This window comes from Eublepharis macularius, chromosome 11, assembly GCF_028583425.1.
Source record: "Eublepharis macularius isolate TG4126 chromosome 11, MPM_Emac_v1.0, whole genome shotgun sequence".
Classification (NCBI taxonomy): Eukaryota; Metazoa; Chordata; class Lepidosauria; order Squamata; family Eublepharidae; genus Eublepharis; species Eublepharis macularius.
This window is the reverse complement of record NC_072800.1, coordinates 36,351,686-36,379,022: the sequence shown is the minus strand read 5'-3', so window position 1 is coordinate 36,379,022 and position 27,337 is coordinate 36,351,686. Positions and strand designations below refer to the sequence as shown.

Below are 27,337 nucleotides of genomic sequence, written 5' to 3'. Positions count from 1 at the left end.
TTTTCTTTATTCCTTTTTTGATTTTTCTGAAACCCTGTTTTTGTTTTTAAAAAGTGTCCAGAGCTTCATTAGGAGCTTGTTTTATTCTGCAGCAAATACATGTTCAACATGGCAGGTATTCTTGTGCATGCGTGACACAACACATGAGTACACGAGGAAGATTAGACACAGTAATGCCACTGCTGTAAAGAAGAGAAGAAGGCCAGCGAACAGAGAGGGATTCACAGGCAACCAGATCTGATCACTCTCTGCTGGAATCATGTTGGTGAGGCTAAGCATGTAGCCCAGGGACCAAGCAATGCTACTGTTCCCCACCTGAAAGACAGGTAATGAATGACATCACGTCAGAATCCATCATCAAGAACGTCTACAGCTGTTCCAGCAGATAAGAACATTTCTGATTGGAACTCAGGCTACCACTGACTAGTTGCACAATTTTCTGTCTTCATAATAGACAGGCAGTCTTGGGGAGGGGAGGGGAGGGGAGTTTGGTTAGTAAGGGAAGGCCCTTTTGCCTCTGCAAAAGTTGCCTCAGACTACGCTGCTTGATCTTTGAAAAGACCCACCCAAACATGCACTTTCCCCTCAGGTTTGGCAGCTGTAAAAGGTTCCTCTGAACGCTATGCATGAATAGTAAATGTTCCTTGGTTGTTCCAAAAACAGAATGTGTGGAGAAATTTCTTAGTAGAAGTTGACCCAGGATCCCTAAACCATTTCAAGTACCGTTTGAAGAAACTTTTGTTGCTGCTAGTAGTTCACTGAAAAAAACCTCACTGTTCTTCTTTAGCTTCAAATCAGTGCTAGTTTTAGGACGGATTTGGTGCTACCAGGGCCGTTTCCAGACGGCTTACCGGCCCACGGAACGTCGCGCCACGTTGCGGGGAAAACGCGAAATATCGTGTTTTCTTGTGCGAGTCACGCGAGAAAACGCGATATTTCGCGTTTTCCCCGCAACGTGGCGCAACGTTCCAGGGGCTGGTAAGCCGTCTGGAAACGGCCCAGAACTCCTGGACCACATGGGAAGAATCCACAATGCGGCTTGCTTGGGAATAGTGCCATGGACAACATCAGGTTTCCTGGGGCCCTGAGCAAACTGAGCCCATACGTGAGTGTGCCTCTATACCCCATCCCTCGTGGAGGGAACTCTGTTGAGTGTGACTCCTTTGAGCTCCTTCAAGCCCTCTGACAGTGTCTACTCCCTTTGCCTCCTTTCCTACACCCTCGGTGTGCCTCACACAGAAAATGGTAGTTCATCCTCTGAGGCTCTTGCAATGCTGCAAAGATCTCTGGGGATGACCTTCCGTTTCCCATGTGAAGGGCACAGAGAAAAGCAGCTCCATTAAGCCACACTGCCTGTCTATGACAACCTCTGAGTGCTGCACTGTGGATTTCTCCTGTATGGTTTGAAAGTTCTCAAGTTACCTTCATAAAATGATAAGTCTAAACTGTAGCAGCTCTCCACATCTTAAAGATGATGTGAGAAGGGGCACAGTGACGTTTTCACACCTGAACTGATGTTTCCCTCCTCACTGGTTTTAAATGACACGCAGGAGGAGGTTAAAGGCAGGGATGTTAAGAGAACCAACTGCCCCAGGCAACCGCTTCACATTTCTTCATGGTCAGGTCCAATCTGACCTTTTGGTTCCTGAGGCTGAAAACCCAAACGCATCTCCACCCACTTCCTAATTAGCATGAGGCACAACCCATCAAGAAGTTCTCTTGCAAAAGTCCCACTGGTGTGAATGGGAGCTGCAGAAATGTGCTGGGTGTTGCCTAATGTTTAGGCTTCCTCTGCTCATGGTAAAGCCAGCCTAGATCTTGGGGTTTTTTTCTAACTGTAAGAGAAATGCTGTAAGAGTGGTTCTAAGTCTGACCTTATTCAAGACCTCCATCCTATCTTTGTTGGGAGATAAATTTTTTGAACTTACTTCCTTCTGAAAGTGGATCTGAGGCCAAGTATCTGCATTAAATTTATAGCCATGTATAAGAAGGTAGTAGATGTAGTTTGCTGAAAAGCAGTAAGATCTTGCATACGTCTCTTCAAACTTAGGTAGCATAAATGGAAGCTGAAAACAAAAACGGACATGCTTAACTCAATCGATCCAGATACGACAAAAGAGTTTGTGCCATATTTTTAAAAATCCTATTGATTTCAATTAGAAAGTTAAGCACTTAACTTTGGCTGATCATGACCAGGGTTACAAGCATGGGCTACATGAATATCAGACTGAATTTAAACTTTATGAAAAAAAAGTAGGAAAAATGCATCACTTTAAATTTATAGATATGAATGCAGATGAATTGAGATGGCCTGGTTTTGTATAGTTGCGAGTAGCGTATATAGTCGATATCAAATGGAGGAGACTGATCCAGACCTGGACCCAGTTCTGTGCACAGAATGACCACAGGCTTGAATTGAAGTCAGCCAGTGAAAATTGTCCAGATAAATTCAGAGCATTGGCTGTATAATAGAATCCCGAAAAAGCCTATGAACAAAGCCAGAGAAAAGATGCTTTATAGTCAAGGGTCAAACAGTGACAAAAAACCAACTACAAGACTATTATGTCTGCAAGCTTACCACAAACTTCCCTTTCACTTTTGGCTGGAAGACTCCATTAAATGAACAGTTCTCTCTGTCTCTGCAAGCTGTTGAGTCAAACAATGTGGACACAGCTTCCATGCAGAGTGCTGGATCCCCAGTTCCCTTGACAGTTACCGCATGGCTTGGATTGTAATTCTCTGGTCTTAGAAATTCTGTGCAGCGGCTTCCGTATAAATGCTTCATTGTTAAAACAGTTTCATAATTCCGAGGATAACACGGATTCTCAAACCTGGATTTACTGCCTGAATTCTGAAGGTTAACAAAAATAAAACGCGATTATCAGGAATTATTCATTGCCCTATACTAAACCTAGAAAAGAGAAAAATACATTCACGGCAACAGCCAAGTAGATAACCGGACGTTTTGTCAGGGCGAAGAGAGCTCTGATTTGCACAGGGATCTAAACATGACTGCAGTACATAACCGAACGCATCTACCTTCAGTTAGATCCTAACAGGAGAACATTTCTTTGAGTGTACCTGTAATACTGATGCCAACATTTGTTTCTCTGCTTCGTCTCTCCCATAACATTGGTAGCTGTGTGTGTATACACTATAATCATAACCATACAGCTGGAAATTTAGCGTGCTGTTAGAACTGTCAGCAGTTCCTTCGGGGATGAAAGATATTTGAGTGGAGGCCCCTCCTAAATCAAGGGCTCCTGTCGTTTCTGCTCCATCAGGACGGACCCAGGCACTCCAAATGTTTTTCTAGAAATAAAGAGGGAAAAGTTGACGTATCTTCTGCTGTGGCATGGTACTCCCCCCCCCCCTCACACACACTTCTCTACTGAGCTCTCCGAGTGCCATGAAATATTAATGTGGGAACACTCTTCCCCAGATTGTCTGTGGGTGTTTTACAGATTAGAACATTCTTTCTCAGATAAAAATGCAATTTAAGAAGTACAAAAGAGGGGGGGGAATAAATTGCCTTGCATAGATTTGATCAGAGTAGTAGAATCCCCATGGAGCCATGTAGCGCCTTGGCACATGTGCCAAACTACGCCCAGCACTGGGCTGGTGTAGAGTGGGCCCGTATGGCCCAGTAGTACAATACTGGTTTTCAATGTGGATGACTCAGGATTAAACCCTCATATTAAATGGGGAAGTTCACTGGGCAATGCTAGTGAAACCAACATCTCTCTCTACCCAACCTGGTGGTGGAAAGTGCAGGTAAATTATGGCAACCTTGTAGAGTTTTCAAGGCAAGAGATGTTCTAAGGTGCTTTGTAACTACCCTGAACTTACTTCGTAGTCTCCCATCCAAGTAACAATCAAGGCGGACCCTGCTTAGCTTCCAAGATCTGACAAGATTGGGCTAGCTTAAGCTATCCGAGTCATGGCTAACCCAACCTACCACATGTAAAATGAGAGACATTTTATACCCTAAAAAAAAGTGCTACGGGAATTCTCAGTAATGGCTACTTCCATACAGGGATTTTTCCTTGGGTGGAACACAGCACGCCTCCATTTTTGGAGACATGCTGTCCTTTGCTCAAACTTAAAAGGGAAATGCAGGGCGGCCATGGGCAAAGCCCGTCTTGGGATCTCTGCCTGCAGTCAATGCAGGGAGGCAGTGAGCTAAGCTCAAAGCTAAGTTCCATTTTTCTCCTCTTCCCTTTCAGCCCTTTAACTGGGTTTTTTTTAGTTCACAGGTGAGGCAGCTTGGCTGTGACAGAAGTGAAAGGCACTGCGGGGCTCAGGGGAGGAGGGCACCAAGATTCTTCCCTGGGCGCTTGTGCACTGCCCAGCACTGCAGGAGTGACAGCAGCTTATTATATTATAAACTATATATTAAAATATATAGTATTAGCGTAAGAGGGCATTTGTTCCAGATAATGCCCCACAGCTTAAATAACATATTAAAGCAGTGACAGGTGGTGGAGTTGGAGAGCTCTTTGCTCTCACAACAGCCCTGCACACTGGAGGGGGAGGGAGATTCTGTATTATCATACAACCATTACAGACATGGATTTCCAGCTTGTACCCTTTCCATATGCAATAGCACTGAACAGAGATCAACCAGTGTAATTTTGCTCTGAATGGAGAGGCAGCGATAGACTGTAGAACTGTGTCTGTCAAGTGACTGAGAGCCAAGCTACAAGTGACGAATTACACTTTCCTGGCAAGTGAACAGACTCACGTGTATTCCTCCCTGTTCCCTTGCCATTCACTTGCTCTCCACTTGATCAAGCGGGAGTGGTGCGGTAGGGATCTTGATGGCTGGAGGAGAGCCTGCTGGCCCCCACGAACAACGAACATGTTCGTGAACAGAATCATGTTCATCAATGTTCGTTGTTCGTGGATAGCAACAAACAAACACCATGTTTGGGGGTTTTTTCTGTCCGTGCCCATGTCTAACTATGACTTGTTTATGCTGAAGTGGGGACTACCTACAATTTAAAATGTCTGCAAAATTAAGGGGATTTACTCAGAACTTAGGAAGAAAGAAGTTGTTTTATAGTCCAATTCTCATCAGATCCAAGCAACTAAGCAGGGTCGGTATTTGGAGTGGGGGGAGGGGGGCACCAAGGAAGACTCTACAGAGGAAGGCAATGGCAAACCACCTCTGCCTCTCGCTTGCTTTGAAAATCCCTTGCTGGGGCCGGTATAAGTCGGTTGCAATTTGATGGCACATGCATACATGCTTATAACCTGACCAGATCAACTGTAACAATCCTCAGCATTTTTGATGTACAGTATCATTAACACAACCACTTTACAGGGTATTTGACACTGCAAGACACTGATGTGCTAGCTAAACCAGAAGACTTGTAACAAAGGCCTGGTCAAGACATGCAGCAGAATGAAGTTGCAGGATTTTGAGGTAGAAGAATGACTGGTACCACTTCAGGCAGACTACAGGAGGGGAAGTAACATTTTTAGTGTCCCCCCCCCCCCAAAAAAAAAACATATCAGGAAGAAAGTCTAGTCTAGTCTAGTTCCTTATATACGGTGCTAGTTTGCCATTTTGAGAGATTTTTTTAATATAACAGAAGTCTGAAAATGTAATCTTCCACTCGCAGTTTGTAGTCTTTCCACTGCATGTGTAAACTAGGCTTTGGTACCTTTGCAATCAACACATTCCTAAAACCACAGCCGTTAGCTTTGTTTTAAAAGATGCACTATACTACAATGTTAACAAAACTGATCTCCCTTCGCATAACAGGTGAAGTTATTCAAGTCTCAGCATACATCCCTTTGAACACTTGTAATTTATCAAACAATAGTATGTAATAAAACATGCAGATTGTTCCACACACCTCCAAGAAATTGCCCATTAAATAGTTGGCTGTAATCCATCCATATACCCCTTCCTCTTGCCCAGTTATGATTTGAGCACCCCTAAATTCAAAGGGCTGGGATGTGAAGTAGTTTTGAATGCTCTCAAGGACTTCACTGGCTGCTGTTTCATTTTGCAACCTAAGCAATTCACAGAACACAAAATGCTGAGCGTCTGAAAGGAGAAGGTTACCCTTCATCATTTGCCAAATCTAGTGATTAGAGGAAACGTTTGCGATTTTTTTCATGTAGGGGCAGCCTTTGAATAAGAAACAACCATGGGCTGGTTCATACAAGCAGGCACATTGCTCAGTTACTCAACTGTTATTGGCTTGGTCAAATGCGTCAATAGTCTCCACTGAAAAATACATGCTGGAAAAAACATTGGGTGATAGGAAAGTAATTAACCTGTTATGGCTCATACCTAAGTTATCACAAACAGCAAGTGAGGATCTTGGGGGTGAACATGTCTCAAGATACAGAACCAGATGGAATTAATCATTCTGGAGGCCTTACAAGAATATACTTAAACCAACAAGGGATGTTCTTTCTCAAGCAAAAATATGTTTAGTGCATGGATTACTCAGGGATATAATCAAAAGGTCACAGATTGCTGCCATCTTCTGCTTTTCCAAACAGCAAATATAGTGCATACTGTGCCAAAATGCATTTTCAATAGGAACATCCACTGGTTTACATGCCAAAAACACGATAAAGACGGTTATTGGTTGTTTATCTGGCCAGCTCAGTACTGAGCTATAGTAACATTTCTGTTCCACGGCAGGGCATCAAATGCAAGTGTTACACACACAATATGGACCAGACTCCCTCTTCTTGGGTTGGCAGGCAGTTGCAACAACTTGCACTCCAAAGCAGCCAGCCCCCTTCAGGGCCTGGACCCAATAAATACAAATTGCACATTTATTATGAAACGCTCAGGAACACTTGGATCTGGGATCTCTTTAAGCCTAATCAATAATCACAATTGGTTTTAAGTTGTGAGATGATTTTGTTAATAATAGTCTCAGTAAGGATCAAACTCCCTTTTAGACGTATAGGAGTTGGTCTATCACACATATATAGTCTGTAAAGGTTGATCAGTTTTCATAACAACAACAATAGCAACAACAACAACAAAGGTGTGCTTATATACTGCAGTTGTACACAGACTAGAGCCCACTCAGAGTAGTGAACGAAGTCAGTGTATTATTATACCACCAATACAGCTGGGGAGCTGGGGCTGAAAGGAGCAGCTTATCCAAGGGCACCTACTGAACTCATGGCAGCAGTGGGATTTGAACCAGCAGAGTGCTGAATCACAATTCAACCACTTAACCACTATGCTACAGGAACTTTAAGGCAAAGAAAGTACTTCAGAATGACTCATTATGCTGTTCTGTTGACACTTTGATCCATGCAACCTTTTAACTTGGCTAATATTTACTGGTCGTTTGTTTTTACACTACCTCAGAAGTCTCATGCCAGCAGTAGCTCCCAGGTAGACAGGTGTGTGCCTATGCAAGTGAAATGGAATTTTTTCCTTGACTTTATCCATACAGTCATTAATGGGCTTAGCAATATCTTGAGGGTTACTCCCATAGCTTGAGATCCCAGGACCTAAGACAGAGTAATTAAAGGAGTCAGTTTTGTTCTGCCAAATATATTTTAAATCTAATAAATAAAGATTTATTTCTTAGATTTATCATTAGATAAATCTAATAATAAAGATTTGTTTGATTATTCCATAGCTGTTTAAAGCAAGAAAATTTGTCTCTATTTTTTTTGCAAGCAAGTGAACAAGATTGTTATCACAAACATTGCCTTTCATGCAAGCTCTATTTTTGAAGCCCTGTATTATCTATACTTTCAGCTTGCCAAAAATGCTGCATTAACATTCTTTAGACATTGCAAAGAAGTAAGTATAGCTACTGGAAGGAGAACATTTCAGTTCTCATCACAACCTTTTTATTTGTTTATTTACAGTCCGCCTTTCTTGTTGAGACTCAAGGAAGATTACAAACTAGTAAAACAATGCAATTGGACAACCTCAGACATCCAATAAATAATGCAATAGAAATGGGATTACAAAATCAGAAAACAACGCAAACAAAAAACAGCTTAAGGTATGTCATACTATAAACAATGCAGAGAATGGCTTTAAAAAGTAGCAGACAATAGGAGTAAGATAATACATACAATAAACACTGCAATAGATTATTCCCTTTATCAAAATGCTCTCCTGAACCATTGCTTTATACTACAAGCAAGCAAGAATGCTTAGATCTTCACCCTACCGTGGCAAATACCTGAACTACACATTGCCAAATGTTTAAGTACTAGATGATGATGAGCCAGTACCTGAAGGAACCACCTTTTAAATATTAAATATTGGAGCGGTCACATAGACCCCTTCCACACAGATATTTTGCTCCATTTGAGGCTCCCAACTGTAGCAGAACATTTCTGACCATCTGTATGGCCCGTCTGCTTTCCTTTTGCAGGTTCCCTGTGCTTTCTCTGTGTTTTCTTAAACTACTTTTGGCCCACTGCTTCCTCCTGGTGAGCAGCTGAAGTGCATGTGCCTTCAGGTATGCCGGACTTCAAAAAACACGGCCAACATTTCAGCACTACCTTTTAGCATGGTGGTCAGGTCACCAGAACTTTTTTTTTAAAAGGCTGACCTTTCCAAATGACATGTCTTTTAAACTTGTATCTATTTACCCTATGGCATTGTCCTTGATACTATATTGAAATGTACTTGTTACTGATTGTACTAATCTTCTACCGTGTAATCCGCCTTGGGTCTCAGTGAGAAAGGTGAACTATAAATGACATAAATAAAATAAATTAAAAATTAAAGTAAATGTTCTAGAAGGAAAAGAATGGTAAGAGCAACTGTCGGTTACAAGGAAGAAAGGGGGAGGGAGAGAGAAATTAACAGCTCAAGCCCCTAAAAGCTTAGAGATTCATGGAGGGATAGATTTGGGGAGATGGGCTGAGAGTTCCCAACTGGGTTTTGTGCCATAGGATTCCTTGCAGTGTGTGCTGCTTTAGCCAATCCTCTTAGTTTGTCTCTTTTGTTCACGTGGCTTGTGGGCCTGGCAGTGAATCCAAGGACCTCACACTCCAAGACTGTTCTGTCTAGAAACATTACACTTCTGCCATGTCCACGCTTGCTCACTGCTGCTCGTTCCTTGCAGCATGCCGAATATACATACATTCAGGGCTTTTTTTCTGGGAAAAGAGGTGGTGGAACTCAGGACTGGACAATGACGTCACTTTGGGTCAGCTGGAACAAGAGGGGAGTTTTTCAAATGGCGAAAATGGTCACATGGCCAGTGGCCCTGCCCCTGATCTCCAGACAGAGGGGAGTTTAGATTGCCCTCCACGCTGCAGCACAGAGGGCAATCTAAACTCCCCTCTGGAGATCAGGGGTGGGGCCACTGGCCATGTGACCATTTTCAAGAGGTGCCGGAACTCTGTTCCACCACGTTCCCGCTGGAAAACCCCCCCTGCATATATGCATTTGGACCAGACCTTGGTACGGTTTTCTATCTTTCTATCTGTTAAGCTTGTAGACCTAATTTGGGTAAACAGTGGACAGCCAAGGCAATGGGAGGATTCATGATGAAGCTTACAACACTTCTCCCTTGTATGCATTCAAAGTGGCCTATCACATCGCATGGCAGCCGCCTTATACAGAGCTAGACCACTGACCTATCAAGCTCAGTATGGTCTACGCTGGCTGGTAGAGTTTGAGGTCTTTCACATCTGCTACTTGAGACCCTTTTTACCTGGAGATGCCAAGGACTCACCTTGGAACCTTCTGCATGTAAAACAGATAGTCTACCATTCAACCCGCAGCTGCAAATCATTTTTCCCTCTTCTGCTTTATCTTCCTAACAACAACCTTGCAATATTGTGACAAGCCCAAGGTCACCCAGTTGTTCCAGATCCTAGTCTGACACACTAACTACTATGCCACGGCAGCTCTCTGAACCAATGGTAACATATGAATGATCTTTCCCTCCACCATGCATCTGATTTTGTTATTATTCCTAATCTACTAGCCGAGAGTGATCAGCTACACTGTGTCAGGGAGATGATCAGACATATGGTGTTGAATGAGCTCTTGGTTGTGTATCAAGGCTTTTTAAAGCAGCACAGGTACATTTATTTGTTTATCCATCCATTCTTCATCTTTAGAAAATAATATCACAACTATTTAGAAAATAGTTCCAAAACTGCTGCAGGGACAGAAGGAGGTATGTTGGTGCTGTTGTAGGTGCTAGCCAGTAGGCACCTTCCACAACCAACTTTTCCCCAGTTCCTTGCTGGAAACTTGCAGAGCCAGTTTTTCAGAGTTCACCCCAAGACAGAAAAAGGTGTAATCACACTGAACACAAAACAGGTGCTTTCGAACTGCCCCCAATGCACTATAAAGTGAGATATACCTTTTATTTAATTTAGCAAAGTGCATCCTGAGGTCTCATGAAAAGGAGATGAAGACAAAAACCAAGGGTCAACACTAGCATGGGGGACATTCATGTGTGTGGTCCTCTGAGTTAAAAATTCCCCGCCACATAAGGGAACCAGGGTGAGAACTTTGCTTTCGATTACAGTGGGCCATGCATTCCCTTTCATTAGTCACCAAAACAGGCCCACGAAACCAATAATTTTCAGACAAGATTCTATTTGCAAACTCCAGATCCTATTTTTAAAACACATTTCTTATAATTCAACGTGCTTGGAAAGAACATCAAATGCTCCCACAGAAACAGCACTGCCCTAATTGTGTGCATGAAAGGAGACGTTCACGAGTTTATACCCATCAATTGAAAATCTCACTTTACTGCCTAGCACCCTTTGATTACAGAGCACACATCTTCAAAAAGAGCCTGATCCACACTCCTCCATGCAGAGATGACACAAAGCAACAGTTTAGTTTAAAAGCCCAGCTGAACTGGATCTAACAAGATTTTCTTCCAGGGTATCCATTGCTTCGGATGGACTCAGGATAGGGTTAGTCATATTACAGAATGACCCACTTGCGAGACTTTACACCCACGTTTTCTTACCCAAGCATAGTGTGCAACACCAGTGCCTAGAGGTGATGCTGTCGCACTGTCCTCTAAAACAAAGCATGGAAAACATCCTCTGTTTTGATACACAATTGCTACCACCCCCATTTGTCAATGTTTCACAGCTATGATCTCGCAGAGTCACAAAGGAGGAAGACATCCATTTCTCTCATGAGGATACGCACGAGCTTCCCACACATTTGGAACTGCCAAACCTGTCCCTCTGTTAAAAACAGAGAAGCCGTCTTGGCATAAGAAGCTGCCAATCTTTTTTTATTATGTGCCAGACGTGTGACGAGCAGGACTCAAAGAACAGGCAACCCCGCTCCCTTCCCCCAGATTGTTCGGTCCATGGTGTTTTCTCTGGTATCCCCCTCATTTCAAAATTCTTGTTTCCCGTTCACCTTTCACGTTGCACTTGAAGGTTTGACTAACGACTCCAGTGTTGTTTTCTTTTTCTGCCGGCCACTCATATACGTATACTGTTGTTCGAGATGATCCAGCATCAAGTACTATTCCATACTAAAAGATAAAGAAGAAGTTATCTTTCGGTAGATTGTTTTGGAAAAGAGTTTTTAAAAATTACAAGTGTTAGAAAAGTAGAGTTGGGGAGCCTAAGAACTACTTGGAAGCTTTGTGCTAGCTCACTATGATGTTAAGATATTTTTCTCCCTTTGAATAGCTAATCTTCATGCCTTATTACGCAAATGGCTTTTGAAACAGCCCTTCATTTCAAAATCTGTTTGCCAAACAGTATTGGGGGAGACAAGTTTAATGCCTCGAGTTTATAAAACTTGTTTCCTGGTTCTTTTGATCCTGGCCACAGAACTGAACTTTGATGAAATCAAGAGTGCTTTGTGAATCTCCATCTCCTCATCCTTTGCAAATATACAACGTCAAGCTATCTCTCATTCACATTTGTGATGGGAAAAAAGATTGCGCAATTTACCATCAAGTCAACAGAAACTATTATTGTTTCAATCTAGTACTCTCCCCTGGCAATAACCTGAATCCTGAGGCACCATGCAAAAATTCTGATGAGTAAAGCCATTGTTTTCGTTTATCAGGACTTTTGAAAATGTCTGTGCTATTGAAAATGTGTATGATTAGGCAGGAATAGTGGGTCCCTTAGATGGAGAGATATTTTGGGTTCAAGTGAAGACAAAGTGAAGACAATATTTTAGGCCTTCCCTCCCCCCATATGGCTCCACTAGAGACTTCTGCAAACCACCAAATACTTTTTCTTTTCTTTTCTTTTTTTTTTAATTATTTTTTCAGTATACTACACAACACTACAATAACACTACACAAGACTATCACAAGGAAAGGAAAAGGATGAAGAGAAAGGGAAGGGGCGGGGAAAAGGGGACATAAAGGGAAGGATAAACTACATTCAACACTACACTTCAATGTTTTCCCTTCATACTGCCATAATAGAAAAAAATAGCTCAATAAAATGATGATGGGGTGGTTAATCATACAGATTACACATTTCAAATTCTAATTAAACTTTCCTCCCCCTTCTGGGTCCCGGACGCAATTCTCTCTGTGCAACCGCAGCTGCGGTGCTCTCCTCCTCCCCCCCCCCTCAGGCTTCTCCTTTTCTTCGTTCTTGGTACACTGGAATTCCGGGTTTTTATCCTCAAAATCCTTTAGTTGATCTTCTGATAGTATCTTATAGGCTTGATCTTTATGTCTAAACCATATTCCTTCCGGAAGTAACCATTTATACTTTATTCCATGGTCCCTCAGAAGAGCTGCGAACTTTTTGTACTTAAAACGTCTTTTCCGGACTAGAAATGGAACGTCCTTTAAAATCTTGACTTTAAGACCCATAAACTCCAAATCCGCATTGTATGAGTTATATAGGATAGTGTCCCGAATCTTTTTAAATGAAAAGTCAATAATGATCTCGCGAGGCAACTGTCGCTTTATTGCATATTTTGAAGAAGCCCGATGGACCTCCAAAATGGCGCTTTTAACCTCTTCTTTAGTTGTCCTCGCGGGTGTCGCCAGTAGTTCCGAGACCAAATCCCACAGATCCTCATTTTCCTCCTCTTTCACATTTTGGAGACGCAAAGTTGTCTGCATTCGTTCCACCTGTAGCCCGATCAGCTGGTTCTCCACCAACTTCAGCTCTTTTTTCGTAGCCTTCACAAGTGACGCACTTTCCAGAGCAGACTTCTCTGCCCCCCCCCGCTACTTCCTTAATGGTTTTCACTTCGCTTTCAATTGAGCCCACCCTTTGATCAGTTTCGTTCAGCTTGTCAACAAAGGGTTTTATGGCTTCCACCACCGCCCTGCGCACCAACTCTTCGAGCGACTCTCCCTTCTGTAAGGTAGCCGAGATTGACTTACCGAGAGCGGGACTTTGCTTCTTTGCTGCCATTTGGGGGGGGGGGGCGCCAGCCAGATCCTGGAACTCACCGAAGGGGAAGAGCGAGTCTTCTTCAGATCAACCTCTCCTTCACAAACGCTTGTAGAACAGAAGGGATTCGCTTGTTTACAGGCTTCCGCCCGTTTCTTTTATTTGCCGTTTCTCGTTGCCCGGCGGCACTCAAGGCGCCGCGCACGTCTGCCGGCCTCCATAGGGACAAACGGGCAATTCCCCCCCCCCGCATTGATTCCGGGAGGTTCTTCCCGCAGCGTCCCGGACCCTGCCTCCCTAACTGGGAGTCCTGGGGGCTAATCCTTGCAGATCAGCCGCCCGGTCAGGGTGCCCGGTCGTTTCCTCCCGGACCTGCCGAGAGGAGCGTCCGGCATGGCTGAGAAAGCGAAACCGAATCATACTTTTTCTTTTCTTTTTTACACACAACCTTTATTGGCATGTCAGAGCAAAAAAAGGTACATTAAAATTAGTTGATAGCGTCCCTGATACAGATTGCAGATTGAAGAAAACTAGCCACGTTAGAGGTTATAGAAAAGTTGTGACCAGATAGTAATCGCTGCAAATACTTTTTCTAGGAATCTTTCCTGCCTATCCCACCTTATGTAGTATTCTTATGATCTAAGGGCAGTTCCTGGCAGACCCATAAGAAAATAAGAATTGGGACCAAAGATACATCTAATCTGGCCTCTTCTTTCTCGTAGTGGCCAACTCAATGCACCCAGAAGAGCTATAAGGAGAACGCGGAGTATATTGCCCCAAGTATATTTAGAGGTAGTCTGCCTTGGAATATGAAGGTTCTATTTAGCCATCATGGCTGAAGGATCTTAATTTACCCAGTACTCTGTGGAAGCTGTCTAAGCTAGTGGCCTTGACACACTTTGTGGCACTAAATTCCATAGCTTATGATATTAACTGTTGCAAGACATTCTTGTGCCCCAGAAAGGCTCACAGAACTGGAAAATCATGCCACTGTGAGCAGGATACAATAACAACAACATTTGATTTATATACAGCCCTTCGGGACGACTTAACACCCACCCAGAGCGGTTTACAAAGTATGTTATTATTATCCCCACAACAAACATCCTGTGAGGTGGATGGGACAGAGAGCTCCTAGAAGCTGTGACTGACCCATGGTCACCCAGCTGGCTTCAAGTGGAGGAGTGGGTATCAAACCCTCCAAGAAATTATACAAAGTATTCTTTTTGTCAATCCTTAAGCAACTGCCCATCATCTTTCATTTACTACCTGTGTCCAAGTATTATGGGAGAGACAGAAAAAGTTCTCACTATTTATATTTTCTGCACCCTTCCACGACATCTGCCTAGCTTGATTTTTTCATTACTACCTTGCTTTCCTTTCACCAGGGTCCCCAAAAGAGGCTGAAAGTATCATTCTGGTGGAGAGTGCCATCAAGTCATAGCTAACTTACAGCAACCTCTGCTGGGGTTTTCAAGGCAAGAGAACTGGTTTGCCACTGCCTGCCTCTGTAACTCTGATCTTCGCTGGAGGTCTCCCATCCAATTAGTAAGCAAGGCCAACCTTGCTTAGGTTCCGATATCTGATGAGACTGGGCTTGCCTAGGCTATCTAGGTTAGGGCAGAACATCATTCTACTCCCTGTTTTGTGCTCATAACAACAACCCTGTGAGGTAGGTTAGGCCCAAGGTCACCCAGCAAGCTTTCATGGCAGAGTGGGGATTTGAACCCATATCTCCCAAATCTTAGTCCAGCATTATAACTACTATACCTCACTGGCTCTCTTTAATGCTATTTAGTGGTGATCTGCGTTTGGACATGGGTCTGCCATTGTTATGAGCAGTTCTGTCCTAAATCTTTTACTAAGTAACTTTTGACCTTCCATTCAACTTTTAATTTCATTTCAGAAGATCTGGATGAGTCACTGGAGCCTGAAAGTACATAGTTCTGACTCCTTTGTGAATTACTAGGAGAAAAATCAAAAGCCTCAAATCCATCTAACAGGTTTCAAACCAAGAACAGCAAGTCAAGCAAAGGGAAGACATGCTGTGCAAGAGAGCTTGCCTCTGGCCTTTAAAAAACTGCAGACAGGAGCTTGACTCTTGGACATCAGAGGCAGGAACTTGTCAGCATTCTGCGTTTGGAAATTTACAACTGAGAGCAACAGGATTTGAGTCCAGTGGCACCTTAGAGATGAACAAGTTTTTGAAAGTGTAAGTTTCGAGAGTCAGAGCTTCCTTCTTCAGACACGAAGAGATAACTTAAGATTATTTCCCCCCCACAAAAACAATTTAAAACAGGCACTTCTAATCTTATAAACATGTTTAATATGAAATGATTTTTATTTCAAATTAGCAAAAAAGTATTTTGGCATAACAAGAACTACATTAATCAGTAATATAAGAACAAGGTGGCTGAACATTAAAAGAATTCAGACTGTGTTAAACTGAAACACTGTTTACTCTCAAATCCACTGATTACTTATTAATAATCCATCTGTAAGACACTGAACTATGCTCCACTGCAGAACACCCAGTCTCAGACCTACATCTAATACCTTGTAAACTTGCAGAGTGGCTTTTTTTGGAATAAGCACCGTAAAGAAATGCAATGTGAGCTGATTTGCAAAGAGCGAGAGCAAGCCTGCAAAAGGGTCAGCTACTGGGATACCTTCATTCAGACCCATTCTCAACAGCTGGGCTGCCAGTGTGGGAGGGGGGCAAATAAATTAATGTAGAATCGGTGATCCTTCTACAACCCTGTTAAAAGATGCTCAAGTTTATGTGCATGTTTCATGGGTATGAACCATGGGCACTTTATAAAAACCATTATTAATAAGCTCAGAAGCTTTTGCCTTTCTTGAAATAAATAACTTCTAGACATTGTCCCTTTCAGGCACCTTGCCCATGTATACAGTCATAGTTACTAAAGGGGTATTGCTTTTCTGGATGATTTGAACAAGACAAAGATGAAAATTATTTTGAAAAATTCACTCTCTGCCAGGTCAGAGCTGGTCAGGTCAGGAGCATTGCCGCTTGATGGGAGGGGTAGACTATCCCTATGGGATTTTTTAAAAATCAGACATGTTCCTATTCTAAAAAGAACCTCTGATGCTTTAAATGGAAGCTGCCACGTCCTAAATTAAAGGACCTTTTTATTTAAAAAAAAATCTTAGGTGGAGCAAAATAGTACTTCAGCTGAGGCAGTACACTGGCTTTTCCCTCCCTGCCCACAGCAGTCATTGAGCATATAAGAGTAGCTGATGAGTGGAAAATAAGCCCTTCATAGAGACTTGGCTGAGTGCTGGATCAAGAGCAAGGCTTTTTTTCAGGGGGAACGCAGGGGAACGGAGTTCCGGAACCTCTTGAAAATGGTCACATGGCTGGTGGCCCCTCCCCCTGATCTCCAGACAGAGGGGAGTTGAGATTGCCCTCCGCGCCGCTGAGTGGCGCAGAGGGCAATCTTAACTCCCCCCTGTCTAGAGATCAGGGGGCAGGGCCACCAGCCATGTGACCATTTTCTCTGAGGGCAACCCACTGAGTTCCACCACCTCTTTTCCCAGAAAAAAAGCCCTGATCAAGAGTGATATGTGGGAATATTGTTTCACCAATGCAGGGCAGCTGAATTCATACTATGTTCAGTGGGAGATCAAGTAGGCTACTTTATGGTACAGCAATAATCAGTAAACCCCTTGAGGTCTTTTTCCAGAGATGTCATCCCATTATTTTCGTTCCCACTATTTAAATGCTGTTATTTCAACAGAGTTGTGCAGATTTTTATCGCCTCAGTGTAAGCAATTGAATGCATTCCATAAATAATGTCTCCTTCTGGTTTCTTCTCCCTTGGTATTAGCAGGCAGAAGGATAAGTCTGTCAACATGTCCTAACCAGTGAAGCAAGCAAGCAGCTACACCCTTCTAGCTTAACCCCTTGAGAAAGACACACACAGCCAAGAGAGGCCTGTCAGCAGGAGCCGTAAACCTTTGAGGCCTTTAGGCATGTAACTGTCCACAAAGATCTCCTCAAGAATAATCTCATCTTAATACATAGCCTTGCTCTGTTTTATTTGTTTACAGTGTTTTAATCTTTCCCCCTAAAAATGTTATATTGTGGACACTTTTGCTTCTCATCTTGGGACAGTTTAATCAAATGACTGGATATGCTGATGTTTGTTTACTTCATTTATATCCCACTTTTCTCCCCAATGGGAACCCAAAGCAGCTTACATTTACCTCCTGTCCTCCATTTTGTCCTCATAACAACCCAGTGGAGTAGATTAAGCTGATGGGCCCGAGGTCAGCCAGCAAGCTTCCATGGCAAAGTGGAAATTTGAACCCGGGTTTCCCAAATGCTAGTCCAGCACTCTTGCCACTGCTTCACGCTGGCTCTCACATATCAATCAATCAATTTTATTGATATGGTCTATGACCAGCACAAGTCGTATAAATACAATTCTTAAAAGATACCTTTCTTAAAAGAGATACAGTTCTTAAAATTTAAAAATCTTACCAGACTATACCGGTTAAAAATTTCAAATAGTGCAGACGGAATCAGGGATTCAGTTTCTGGATTGTTAAAATTCTTATTTGGTGTGTAAAATTTCCTGGCGGGTTTTATAGACAGGGAATCTCATGCCGAGTGCTGTGAATTGTGGGTTAACACCCATAAGAAGCATCCTGGTAATCTGTAGATCACAGCGACCAGGACACCTTCTAAGTAACGAGAAAATGATCTTTCGGTGAGTTCCTTTGTGGAGCAGACAATAGAGTAAAGTATGTTCTAAAGTTTCGACTTTTCCGTTGCTACAGGGGCAGACCCTTTCCAACACAGGGATCTTTCTATATCACTGGCTCTCAAATAACAGCAGTAAACAAGTAAGCGACCCTTTTGCAATCACAACATTAAACGCTGCTGTGGGACCTTTTCTTCCTTAGTGTTTTACACTCAAGAGTTTTGCTTGATATAAGCATTCCTAGCATTTGAAGGGGGCTCCCTTCCTTATCCCTGGCCAGCCACAACCCAACATCACACCTGACAAGAAACTCTGGCTACCCGACAACAGTTGCCTGAGATACCCAAATTTCCCCAACAGTAAAGGGGGAAAAAACCAGACACACAAGCTTCAGCTCATAGCCATACTCTGAAGGTCTCCTTTTCATGGGTCTTTGTTCCATGTGCATTTTTTATTTTAGGAGGGGCAGGGAGGAAGAAGAGGACTATATATGGCACTGAAGATTCACCTTCCCAAATCCTACTCAGCCACCTTGACAGTTCTGTAGTTTACCAAGCAATGGCCATAGAGTAGCAGAGCTGTCTTTATAGCCATCAGAACTAGAAGAAGGTTGTCCCAAATTTCAAGATGCTAAATTCTGTACTCTACACTAGATGCTATACAACTGCAGTATATTGTGTAGGGAGAGTTACAGCTGTGGGCAGGGCTGTTTTGGCACTTGAAAAGGCATGGGGGAGGGGAAAACAAGATCACTTGGGCCTGCCATGCTGCAGGCCCTATCAGGATTGGGCCCTTGCTGCATTTTTAAATGGCTGAGTTCAGCTCTAAAATGGTGTTGGCATCCACAGGTGAGGGCATGTGGACAATACGACATCTAGCCTAGCCCTGAGTTACCAAAGCTGACATTTTCTTAGGGAATTTACCTGAAGAGCTTTGCAACAACCAACGCAGACGCATTTCCAAAATGAGAGGGAGCTCCCAACTGCATCCAGGCCCTTCCTTCTAATGATAGATGAAAGGGACAGGCTGTGGTTACTTCTTGCATTGATCTCAGGAAACACTCTCTGCATGCTCAGAAGCAGTGGGTTGGAACTTATTGGCCTGTGCCACTAGTGGAGGTGCTTTCTTCCGGAAGAAGCCATCAAAATAAACTCTACGACTTACTTCCATCACAGGAAAGTGCCTCTGCCAACAGAACGGCTCTGCGATATCCATCCAGCTATTCATTTGTACACCATGTGTTTGGGGACTGTGCCCTGGCACTGAAAATGAGTTTTAGGCTCAGTCCTGCCTCCAATTACTCTATGGACACCGCATGCGATTCAGCGTATTCTGGAAACTTACCTTCAGACCTGGTGAAAGGATGGCTTTTTGATTCAGCTGGACAAGAGTAATAGCAACTATAACAGCTATGCTTAAAAGCAGAAAAACGAAAGCGACAATGGCGGGCATTTTGTACAGGACCCGGAAGCCTAAAAGTAAGAAAGGGAAAATTTACATGATGAATTTTACTAGTTTTGCATTATTTTTCTTTCCATTTTCACTCAAGAAGTCTCTGTTTTCCATTTGCTTAAGAAAGGAAAGGGAAACTATTTGCCCATTCACAGCTCACAACAGAGGACACGGAGCCACCAGGATTTGGATCACACGTGCTCCTGAAGTTCCATGCTAGAAACTCAGTTTCTAGGTGCGAGGGAGCCTGATTCATATTGCAACTGTGCTTTGTGGGGCAAAGGGGCTTAAGCCTTTACCTAGGAGCCATTTTCCTGACCAAAAAGGCCCTGGAACCACAGTATTTGCCTCACTGGGGAAACTCACATGTATTGATGACTACATGGAAGTTTAATCAACAGCCAAACATCAGCTCCTGGGACGATTTCATGTCTAGCGAATTGGCATGGGAGGGAGGGCTTAAGCCCCTTCTCCCCACATGCCACAGTACAGATCCAAACTGGGACCCCACATGCCTGAGAACTGATTTCCCAGGATGCAACTCCAAGTGAACATCTGTTGACAGATAGTTCAGGACTGTCAACAGATAGCGTGTGAACTGTGTGTGAATTGGTTCTAAAGAAATATGACTTGTAGAATACTCCATGGAAACCTCAATGGGATCTTTGCCTTTTAAAAATAACTAGACAGCAAGTATGATTTCCTTCAAATAGTCTAGGGTTGCTTCCCCTTCTTTTCTCAACGGGGTTTCCACATCTTTCTGCCTGACACAAAGCTATGAAAGCCCTGTTAGAGGAAAAAAGAACAACCCTAGATCAGCAGGATGAAATCACATCAAGAGGTGGATTATCATCATGGGGAAAGCTCTTCCTATTGAACTACGCTTATTCATAGGAACCCTGTAAGAATAAAGATGGCAACTCCACATTAGCAGCCGGTTGACTCATGCATTTACCTCAGTTTATTAGACCACAGTGAATGATTCACAGAGGAGTGTGTCATAAGTCACGCAAGGTGATATTATATCTCATAGCAAACTATGTGGCTCAGGACTATCACAAAAGCAGCAAAACCAGGCCAACCTCTGACAAAGTAGGAGCTATGACATCCTCAGAGGACTCTCAAGGTATGCAAGAAAATATAACTTTGTAAATTAACCAAAAGAAAATAAAACCCAAAAAACTGATGAGGACTGAGCATGCCCCAAGAGGCACAGAACATTGAAAATAGTTGAGAATAAAAAGGGGGAAAACAGACAACATTAGTTTGCTCAAGCTTTTGAGAACGTATAGATGCCTGAAGGAGGTAGGCCCATGGCGAACACTGGAAGGGAACTTGGGGCCAAGCTACAAGTGACGAATGACACTTGCCTGGCAAGTGAACAGACTCACGCGTATTCCTCCCCGTGCTCTCCACTTGATCAAGTGGAGCACAAGCGAAGTGCAAGTGAACAGGGAGGAATACATGTGAGTCTGTTCACTTGCCAGGCAAGTGTCATTCATCACTTGTAGCTTAGCCCTTACTGACTCAGCTCAAGTTCTAATCTGGACTCTAGCTTTAGATCCTAAAAGTACTAGAAAATGGGTGAGTCTTATTTGCACAAGAAGTGCTGTACTTCCTTATTGAATCGAGTAATACTTTTCTTTTGCATTTCATCTTCTAAGGCATAGAATCTTAATATATCCTGATGTCAAGTATAAGTGGATTTTACACAGGTTAAGATGTCTTTTGTTTGCAGCTGAGGAAAAAAGTAGCATTGGCACCAGACGCAGCAAGAGGGAAAGGAAACCTTGAGAAGGCGCCTGGAAGTGACTACTGGATGTGACTATTAACAAGGGCGACAGAACAGTTGCAAATGTAAACTGTCTTCAAAATCTTAAAGGTTACAATGTTATTTCTCTTAAAGTAAAAATGGAAACTCTCAGGTTTCTACATAAAGTCAAGTGCAGCAGCCATATTCATCTTGTTGTAACTGCAGTCCTGCAAGTTCCTCCTAAGAGAGAAATCCCAAAGGGAATGGGGGAGGGAGATGATGCTCAGCTGACACAGAACAGGATATCTTTAGGCACATGGCCTGGAGGATTCTAAAAATCCCAAGAGACGAGTAGAATATTTTGGTCAAATCCTTTATTTTGCATGAAGGGAATTCTTGCTCTCATCTTTCCACAGAAGTAGACAAAAGGAAGGGTTTCCTTGTTTTGTTGTTTGTTTTAAAGAAATGTTGGCTGCCTAATGAAGTTACCTAGCACGGGCTAAAGCAGGTAAGTGGAAATAGTGAGAACAACTTACTCCACAACACCCTTCCTCTAGGAAAAACCTAATGCAGTCCTATTAGTTCTTTTTGTACCAATCTGACTGCAGTCTATGACAGACAAAAGGGTTGTACCATAAAGATGCATGGGTAAGAGCACCTCTGTCTCCTTATCAGCTTCATGGTTCATATGCCTTTTCGGATCAGAAGCACTATATTCCACTCTTTCTTTTTCTTTTTTCTTAGCTCTATAGGAAAATCATGTCAACCTATGCCGTAAATCAAAACTAATTATAACCAATTAATAAATACTCCCAGCCAATAAATTACATATTTACTCTGCCTTTCTTCCAAGGATACAGGGTTAACATACACGTTTCTCCCTTCAGTCCTGTAGGGTAGGTGAGGCTGAGACAGAATAACTGGTTCAAAGTTATCAGGATAGTTCATGGGGATTTGAATAGAGGCCTAGCCACATCAATCACTACACCACAGCAACAGCTATTGTATCACATAGTTCTAGGAACGTGTTTACTAGAAACACCTGTTAGTACATTCTTATCATTTTACATCACAAAAATCAGAAGCACGTAGAGTGAATTTAGACAAAACTATTCTTATTTAGGAAAACAAACAGCTTTTCTACTGGAGGGAAAGGGGGCTAGAATACTGGTAAGAGACAAGCAAGATTGCAAATTTTGTGCAGTATGTTTATCCACTTAAACACGCTCTATAAAAATAGGTGAGACAGGAAAGATATAGTCATAAGGATATCATCTTTGACTAAACGAGATTCAAGTTCAGTTCTCTCTTCTGCTCAATTTTAATTTAAATCTGTCTCCACCTTATTACTATTCAGTGAAAATAACATTCTTAACACTTCCTTGCCTTAAGGCCTTACATAGGTGAACCCATCAAAGTCTGGGAGGTGTTCAGATACTGCAATAACATTGATTTTAGCTAACTACATGGGGATTCTTCATTTGTCTCCCATGTGTCTGGTTGCCTTCAGTGGGTATACTTTGGAGTGACCTTATACTGCAATCTGTAGACCATCTAAACAGGGATGCATGTACTTGAATTGCCTTTCTCCCCTGTAATTGACACCTTATGAATATGAATTATGCCTACATAAGCAAGTTTGAAATAACCTTGTTGTTAAAAAATGTTGCCAGTAAGTTGGATCTTGTCTTTTCTTACAGAAAGTGCCATGTACCCTTTTGATGCTTATTACTATATTATTGCAAACAGTTAAGTGAGGTCCTTCAGGTTATGTGTGAAATGCTTTTTGCACTGCCAGAAAAGCAAAGATGGCGTATATCCAGGAATTTTAAGGCAGCCCTTTGCAAAGGAAGTGCAAATAAAATATCTCTCATAGCATGCATCAATCAATGAAGCATCTCCCAGTTGCACTTTCATCACCACATATTTTATAAGTTCAACTCCAGCTAACAAACCCTTTGGCAAATGCACAGTGCAGGCCCTTGTTTCAGCTACATATTTTAATTACACAGTAATTGGGTTACAAAAGGCTTGTGCCAAGGGGCGCTGGGCAACATTATGTCCTCCTTTATACCTAACCAGATTACTGTCTCCTACTCAGAAAGTATCCTTTAACTTATTTAGTGGTGAAATTGTTGACATTTCACCAGAAGACAGTCTGCCTTTGATGTGGATCCACAGATCTGAGCAGAATTTGGCTCAAATAATCAATTCACAGTACAATCCTATGCAGAGTTACTCTGCACTGGACTGTATTGCTAGACTACTAACTTAGTCCATCCTGAGAACTCGGGTTAAGGGACAGCTTTTTAAAAAGCAACAACAGAACCAACAGCTTTCAGTCTCTAAATATAAAACTGTATCTCAAAAAGACTTTATACCAGCTTTCCCTTACCACCAAAAGCTAGCTCAGACAAGGAAAGAGCCCCCAGTATGGTCGCCAACTCTGACTTGGGAGTTCTCTGGAGATTTCGGAGCAGTGCCTGAGAAGGGCGGAGCTTGGGGAGGGAGCTCAGCCAGAATGCTATGTCATAGATTCCACCTCTTGAAGCTGCTATTTCCAGTAAAGGAACTGATCTTTGTTGTCTGGAGATCAGTTATAATTCTGGGAGAACTCCAAGCTCCAACTGGAGGCTGGCGACTATGTCAACTGTAGGCTTAGCCCTGTTTCTGCATGCCTTTAGTGGATGGGTGCAAATGGAAAAATGAAAGAGGGTATTCATGGAAGATTGCACCTAGGGAACAGGGCAGACTCTGAGGTAGGCAAGGCCCAAGTTGTTTGGGCTTCCACTACATGGGAACTAGCCAATAGCTACATCTTACAAAAGAAAGAGATGTTGATGAAATCTCAGTCTGCAGTTGAACTTCACTATTAGAACAGCCCCCTTCTGGAGCAAGGAATAAAATAAATACAATCAACTCTCAAGTCTAAATTCAGTTACATACGCAGGACCACACAAGATCGTTTGTTTCCAAAAGCTTTCTGAAGAATTACTAAAAACAAAATTGGCTCAACAGCTAATCATCTTTCTAGTATCAAAACATCTACTGAGCAAGCCATGTTGATATACACCTCCTTTGTATATACATATAAAACAAGCCACACAGGTTAAAATACATCTCGGTATGTTTCCGTGCCAGCCTACTGAAAATACTAACCTGTTTGTTCACAGGGTTGGCGGGACAGGGCTGTAAACATCTCTTTGTTCAAACTACACAGTAGGAAAAACACACATTCAGCATCAGATTAGGTGATGAAAACAATACACAAGTCATAACTAAACAGTTTCAGATTGTAAAACATTCTTTAGTCTGGAAAAAAAAAGCTCAGGAAAAAAAGAGTTTTCCAGGGAAAAGCTTTTTGAAATACAGGATTCAGAAATAGAACACACGAACACACAAAGCTGCTTTTTTTCTGAGTAGAATTATTGGTCCATCAAGATCAACTCTGACTGGCAGTGCTCGCCTGGGTCTCAGGCACAGATCTTTCACATCACCAGCTGTCTTCAACTGGAGATGCCAAGGACTGAACCGGGGACCTTCTGCATGCAAAACAGACATTCCACCCACCACTGGACATGGGCCCCTCCATAAAAGAGGGACAGACATAGCTGTTGGGGTGTCCAGACCACAGGGCTGAGCTGCCCAATTCTCAGCCAGCAGAGATACACGGCACAGCAAGAAGAGAGGCTCCATTAAAGCTAAAAATTAAAAAAAAGGAGTCATGGGGCACCTTAAAAAAGACTTGTTTCTGGCCTGCAGTTTTATTTTGCTGCTACAGACTAGCACAGCTACCCATCTAGGACAAAAGATCAAAGAAACCTTGTCCCAGGACCGATTACATTTTGTTTGTACAAAACGCATGTTGCATTCATCAATTGGGGCACCTGCATACAATTCAGTGCATACTCCTTAGGAAGACTCCCAAACAGGGAGATTCAGTCATTGCTTCCCAATTTTTGACAGACACATTTTGTACAGGCATGCCTTTCATACTGGGTAAGCGGTCCACATGTTTTGTACAAAATGTAAAGTGAGAAGTGGCCTTTATTTGCCCAGCAGAAACTGAAAAGGAGGAGAGCTGGAGCAGCGGGGCTCTGGCAAGTTAAATTAACAGAATGTGCTGTGCGCGCGCACATGTTTTTAAAAGCCGAGAAGAAACAGAGAGACGCTTGCATTGGATGTCTGTGTGTGTGCTTTCACATGTCTGGCAATTGTGTATACAGAAACTAAATGCAGCATGTGCAGTGTTTGTGTAGTAAAGACAATTCTCAAATCCTAACAGGGCATATCATGAACACTCATTCGATGTGACAAAGCCTACAGAAGGGGATGTGAATGGGAGTTGTGTGTCTGCACGGATGTGAAACAGCACACAGGCTTTGCATGTGTGTTTGTGTGTGACTGAATTTACACAGAGAGGAGTCTGTGTTGTGTATGTGTAATAAAAGCACACAAGCACGCATCACATTCTATGTGACCATCCCACTGGATGAGAGATCTGTGTGTTTTGCACCCAGAAATGGCAGCTACCTCCTGGAGCAGACCTCAGTAAGGCAACAGAGCTCAAACAGTTTTTTAGATGGTCAAGGCAGCAGCAGGCCTCGGTTTTCCAAAGCATGGGGCTCAGCTACGCCCCAACAATCCTTGGGAACCTCCTTTTGAATGAATGAGCACTGCTGCTGCTGAATGCGCTCTCCAACTCCCAGTGTTTTAAAAGTACAGTATATAGCAAAAAGGCATTAGAGTTGCGGTCTGTCTAAATAAACGACCCCTAAAGATAAAAGCAATAATTTTAAAAGTTCCGAGGTCATCCAGAACCCCTGCTCAGTGAATAGGTCCGAAGTATCTTTGCCCACATGCATCTCCCTTATGAACACATATTGGCAATTCACAAGCCCAGCGAGAGGGTTTCTGTCTCTCTTTACATCGCTGCCCATTGCTCTCCGTCTGTACATCCTTTATCAGTTTAAATATGTCATCCACACTGGCAGTCTTTTCCTAGGTCGAAACCCCCCAGATCTGCACTGCACCCCCGCACCCCCGGCTCATCCCTGACCGCTGCGCACAATGCAGGGCGCTCAGTTGCTCTCTGCTCCATTTCCCCCCCAGAACCCCCAGAGCCAGATGTGCAGCGCGTCACACACCCGCTCCCTGCTGTGCAACACCGCGGCCCCCCGAGGCACGCAGAGTCAGCCTGCCGCAGCAGAGCAGCATTCGAGGCCGCGGCGCCGCAGACCCACGGCATGCCCCGGCGCTGTGCTGCCGAGAGCCTGGGGGTCCCTCCGGCGCCGCCGGCCGCCAGTCTCGCTCCCCAACGAACGGCTCGCCCAGCCTTCTCTGCAGAGGCGCAAGCTCCCGCAACGCGCAGCCCGCACGCCCGTCAGAAAGCGCCCCCACGAGCGCCGCGCACCTCTTCGCAGCAGCAGCAGCGGACGGCGGGCCGAGGGATCCCAGGCGGCGGCCCCCGGCGGCCCGGCTCCCTGGCCCGGCTCCTCTAGCTTCGGGCTGGGTCCTGCGCGAGGGGGGCAGGGAGACGCCTCAGCTCCGGCCGGGGCTTCATCGTCGCCCGGGCAGGACCGGCGCGGAGGGGGCGGGAGGCGAGCCCTTCACGACACGCGCGCCTCTCCCCGCGCACAGCTGCCCGGCGCCGGCTATAAACCCGCCCGGGGCTCCCGCTGGCCCCTCCTTCCCTCCCTCCCCGCGCCGCTGCCGCTGCCGCAAGACGGGCCGAAGAGCGAGGCCGGGGAGGGGAGCGGCGCCGAGGGGCAAGCGCGTGGCCAACCTCCAGGTGGGGCCGGGAGACCTCCTGGACTCACAACTGCTCTGCAGGCCATAGAGCTCCCCTGGAGAAAATGGCATCTTCCATAGGTAGACTCTGTGGCATTGTACCCGGCTCAGGTCCCTCCTCAAACCCCCATCTTCCTCCAAATCTCCAGGAATTTCTCAGCCCAGAGTTGGCAACCCCTTGGGACAAATGGGGACAGAAAGGATCCCCCCCCCCTTTGCCAGTGCACTGGCTGCCTCTCCAGAGCCTCCTCTAAGGCAGGCTGCAGACCTCCGAGGGACC

General features: G+C 43.9%; 1 protein-coding gene across 1 annotated transcript; it reads right to left on the bottom strand.

The window, feature by feature from the left end:
- Positions 1-64: 64 nt before the first annotated feature.
- Positions 65-26,906, bottom strand: ENTPD3 (ectonucleoside triphosphate diphosphohydrolase 3). The gene is made up of 11 exons (XM_054992185.1): positions 26,681-26,906; positions 24,427-24,479; positions 19,407-19,534; positions 11,369-11,486; positions 7,350-7,500; positions 5,865-6,024; positions 3,082-3,312; positions 2,579-2,851; positions 2,376-2,486; positions 1,929-2,066; positions 65-315 (listed from the first exon to the last, which is right to left on the bottom strand). The coding sequence occupies exons 2-11, from the start codon at positions 24,464-24,466 to the stop codon at positions 82-84; spliced, it is 1,584 nt and encodes a 527-aa protein (XP_054848160.1). The 5' UTR covers positions 24,467-24,479; positions 26,681-26,906; the 3' UTR covers positions 65-81.
- Positions 26,907-27,337: the final 431 nt, after the last annotated feature.